The following is a 3794-nucleotide window of genomic DNA, read 5'->3' as shown; positions in this document are numbered from 1 at the left end:
TGAATCTCATTCTTAAGTTTTATGATGCAGAAAAGCACCAAAGAGTTTCCTGCAAATATACATACTAGGTAGTAAGTGCAGACAATTGCAGCATTCTCTCACCCACCTCTGGTTTCTGCTTTTAATTACACACTTTCTGCTGCACTGAATTCTGTGAGTGCCATGGCAATCCTCTTTCCAAAGCCCTTTGGCCCTTTAAGGTCTGCAATGTTCAGGAAGCAGAACACGCATCAGCCATGAGAATCCTAACCCTGCGTGAGGGATGAGAGCACAGGACTGACATCTACTTCAAGAGCTAAAAGCAAAGAAGTGCCCTGCCAGGCAAGGCAAAGAAAGACAGGTTTCAATGTCAGCCAAAAGTTCTGAAGCCAATCCCAGGACAATGAATGATATCCTGTCCCTATAGGAGAGAATCTCCGTTCGCAGAGAGAAAAGGAAGAGGCCATCCACCTCAACACGTAGGCCTATAGAGCAGCAAATATTTTTCCGAAGGAAAGCACTGGGTCTAATGAACCCTGTAAGTAACTGCCCATAACATGCTCATCAGCCACACAGTGCTTCTGGTCTAGGATGGAGATCGCTTCTAGCGAACGTAAACCCACTTGCTTTGGGTTAGAAACAGAACTGACATGAAAGACAGGCTTAGGCTGCAAAGTACGCCCTGTCAAACTCTGCCTTGTTCCCCAGCTGCAACGAGATGTGCCCTAAAGGGAATTCTATCAGCTTTCCTAGCTCCAGAACATTTAATGGTACAATTCAGACAACATGGAATGAAATACATTCAAATGAGCATACAAAGTTTAGACAACATGACACAGCAGCTTTCACAAGGGACTGCTTGGCCAGACCACTAGTGTTGAGGAACACTCACAGAAGTGCTCAGGAACAGCAGAGGGCTGTGGCCTGGGCTCGCTGAACAATATCCCTCTCCCTGCCCCCAGAATACTCCTGCGTGCCTTTACTGCTCTGAAACATGGTAAATAGGCTACTAGACCTGAGTGAGTGGCAAGAACTTCTGGTAATAGCTCTTTGTAACGTCAATCATGAGTTCCTGGGTACATTCCGGGAGTTCCCCAGAGAAGAGTCCTGGAAGAAGAATAAAGAGTATGACCATCAGCGTTCTTGCAGGAGAAAGCAGAAATAAGCTTATATTCAACATTCAAAGCAGTGACTTGGTTTAAATTGTAAGTAAATACCAACAGAACAGCAAAGGGCTCTTCTCTCATGTCAAGCAATACCGTAGGATCGTACCCCCTGGGACACATGTCAGACAGACTGCTTCATCTGGGTCCCATCACAGCTTCCACTGTTCTCCATAAAACACTACCAGAAGATAAATGACCAAGTGTGCAATTTGTACATTGAGATCTCCGGCACAGCCAGGTCGATGGGCAGGAACTAAACATTTATGTACCTCAGCTTAATGTACCTACCTCCCTATTAACATATGAATAACAACCAAGTGGACTTCCTACAGTTTGAACCACTGAAATACCTGCAAAACCAGAAACCACAAAAGGATGAGTGCTGCCTCTGGCAGAACCTAATGCCTGCTGGGTTCTAGATGCCTGAAAAGCTGTGTTGCTTACTGTATAGGATGGGCAGAGCTGGCATCCTAGTAATACGTTCTGAGTAAACCCATACTACCTACCTAACATACACTAACACACCGAGTTTCACAAGTTAAAATTGTTACTTTTGAGTTCACCAAGTGCACTACACCTTTACTTCTAGGCACTAAACGCTAATAGGCAACTTTGTCATAGCAATCTCATTTTAAAATAAGAATATCCACATTATCCACAATTCTGTGCAATTAAAGTTAGAGGGAGCATACCTGGGCAGCCTGAGAAGACTGTGAAAGGTGGGACTACTGTTTCAGGAGGTAGTACTGTGTTGTCTAAGATTTTGCAGCAGTCTTTCAAAACGCATCTGCGACCCTAAAACAAAGATTAGGTAAAGTTTATACTTAAAATACTGTATGCTTTTGTTTATTCCCGACAAGTTACCTAAACTTCAACAAATTTAACTGCTCAAAACACATTTTGTATAAGGGATCATGGGACCAAATACTCTTCTCCCCACCCAAAAAAATCACTTTTTCTTTTTTTTTTTTGAGGGGAAAAAAGTCTGTTTGCTCTCAACTAACACATGTAAGGGCAGTTGCATATTAACACATGTCAATGCGCAAACTGGAATCTACAACCCAAATCATGCAGTAACATAGCAAGGCCTTCTGTAACTCAGCAGACAGCAGCCTTGACTGTTTTGCATTATCTGCGTAGAAACACAATTCCACTTGTTCCTCATGGAAAGGCTGTCTTTCCTGGACAGTCCCCATGAGCCACAATGGGGATGGATTTTCCAAACATTGGTCAGCTGAACCTGCTATCCTCAGAACAGCAAAACTATAAGCATCACTTTCTGTGGAGTAGGAAAAGGAGGAGAAAGGAACAGCACAGAGTAAGTATGCTTGCTCCAGCCATTTGGTGCACATACCTTTCCACTGTTGTTACAAAGTCTCAACAGTACTCAAGAGTCTAAAGAAAAGACTGAGAAACGGCACTCACAATGACACAGTTCTTGCCTATGTGGACATAGGAGCCAATCTGGGCTGCGTTGACAACACAGTCCTCTTCTATGAAGACATGATCGCCAATGTGGAGAGGGAAAAAAGCCACCCTATGACAGGAGAGTTGTTCGTTCAGTTGTACAATATACAGACCGATCCGCAACACTTGGACCCAAAATCACACTGTGGAGCCTCCTCTCCAGCTGCATTACCAGAGGTAAATCTGATACTAAGGAAGATTAAACAGCAACTGATCTTTTCTCATCTCCTTCTAAAGGACGGCCCAAATGAGCAACAGGAAGATGTTGTGAATAAACAAAGAACAAGTGAAAAACATTCTTCACTTCTCCATTTTAATATATTCCAGCCTTTCCATACTGTGGTCTGAAGGGACCACCAACCCCCATGGCAAAGCTGAAAGTTTGAGGAAAAGGCAGATTTACAAGGACACATTTCCGCAAATTGCTGCAAAAGGACCATAACCCTCTGAATACAGATCTCAGCCAAGCCGATGTGGTTTTTTAGGTTTGTAACTTCAGATTTTATATTTTTAGAGTTTAACTTCTGTCTCCCTAAAAGAAGAGGACCTCTTACCCTTTACTAAACTTCTTGAAGGGTGGTCTAATGACACTGCGGCTTTTCACAACACAGTGTCGTCCAACCCGTACATTTGCCAGGTCACCACGGATGATGCAGTCATTCATAACTATGGTCTGGAGAAGAAAAGAGAGATAAATGAGCTCCAATTTCTACCTATGTTACCAGTTATTATACAGCCTCATGCAGAGGTCAGGCCACTCCAGCAAGATTACATTACCTTACAGAGGATTCTTTTAGTCAAAAGAAAAGTGAGAACAAAGCAAGTGACACAGGAGCCTGGAACCACCAGTTGTGCTCCCACCATGTCAGTGAGCTGCACAAAGCGAGCCAATACACAAAGTGAGGCTTAAACACAAACAGAAACATGCTGTCGCACGGATAAAAGCCACCCGATCTGCTCACATGCAGAAGGAGCTCTTTTTGTACTCTCAGAGAGCAAAGCTCCGGTACCACGGGGCCCATAGCAGTTGTCATAGGTGGTGACAAGGACCCCGCGGCCTGGTCACGCTCCCCTCCCACCCAGCCGAGCTGCTGGGCGGAACGAGGCACCGGGGGGATAGCGCAGCCCCTTCCCCGCCGCCTACCTTGCCGTTGAGAACGATGTTCTGGCTGCCGCATAGCA

At 44.6% G+C, this 3794-nt stretch overlaps 2 protein-coding genes across 2 annotated transcripts in view; one reads left to right on the top strand and one right to left on the bottom strand.

The window, feature by feature from the left end:
• Positions 1–670: 670 nt before the first annotated feature.
• DCTN5 (dynactin 5 (p25)) lies at positions 671–3788 on the bottom strand. The gene is made up of 5 exons (XM_009894755.1): positions 3757–3788; positions 3167–3285; positions 2571–2682; positions 1838–1940; positions 671–1086 (listed from the first exon to the last, which is right to left on the bottom strand). Exons 2-5 carry the CDS (start codon positions 3274–3276, stop codon positions 989–991), a joined length of 423 nt encoding a protein of 140 aa, XP_009893057.1. The 5' UTR covers positions 3277–3285; positions 3757–3788; the 3' UTR covers positions 671–988.
• The window catches only part of PALB2 (partner and localizer of BRCA2), a 13177-nt gene continuing 12857 nt past the window's right edge, over positions 3475–3794 (top strand). Inside the window, 1 exon segment of the mRNA XM_009895178.1 lies at positions 3475–3511. Within this exon segment, the coding sequence (XP_009893480.1) occupies positions 3475–3511 (37 nt within the window).

The sequence above is a fragment of the Charadrius vociferus genome, unplaced genomic scaffold (genome assembly GCF_000708025.1).
Source record: "Charadrius vociferus isolate BGI_N301 unplaced genomic scaffold, ASM70802v2 scaffold600, whole genome shotgun sequence".
Lineage (NCBI taxonomy): Eukaryota > Metazoa > Chordata > Aves > Charadriiformes > Charadriidae > Charadrius > Charadrius vociferus.
Note: the sequence above shows the minus strand (reverse complement) of the source record. Positions and strands in the feature narration are given on the sequence as shown.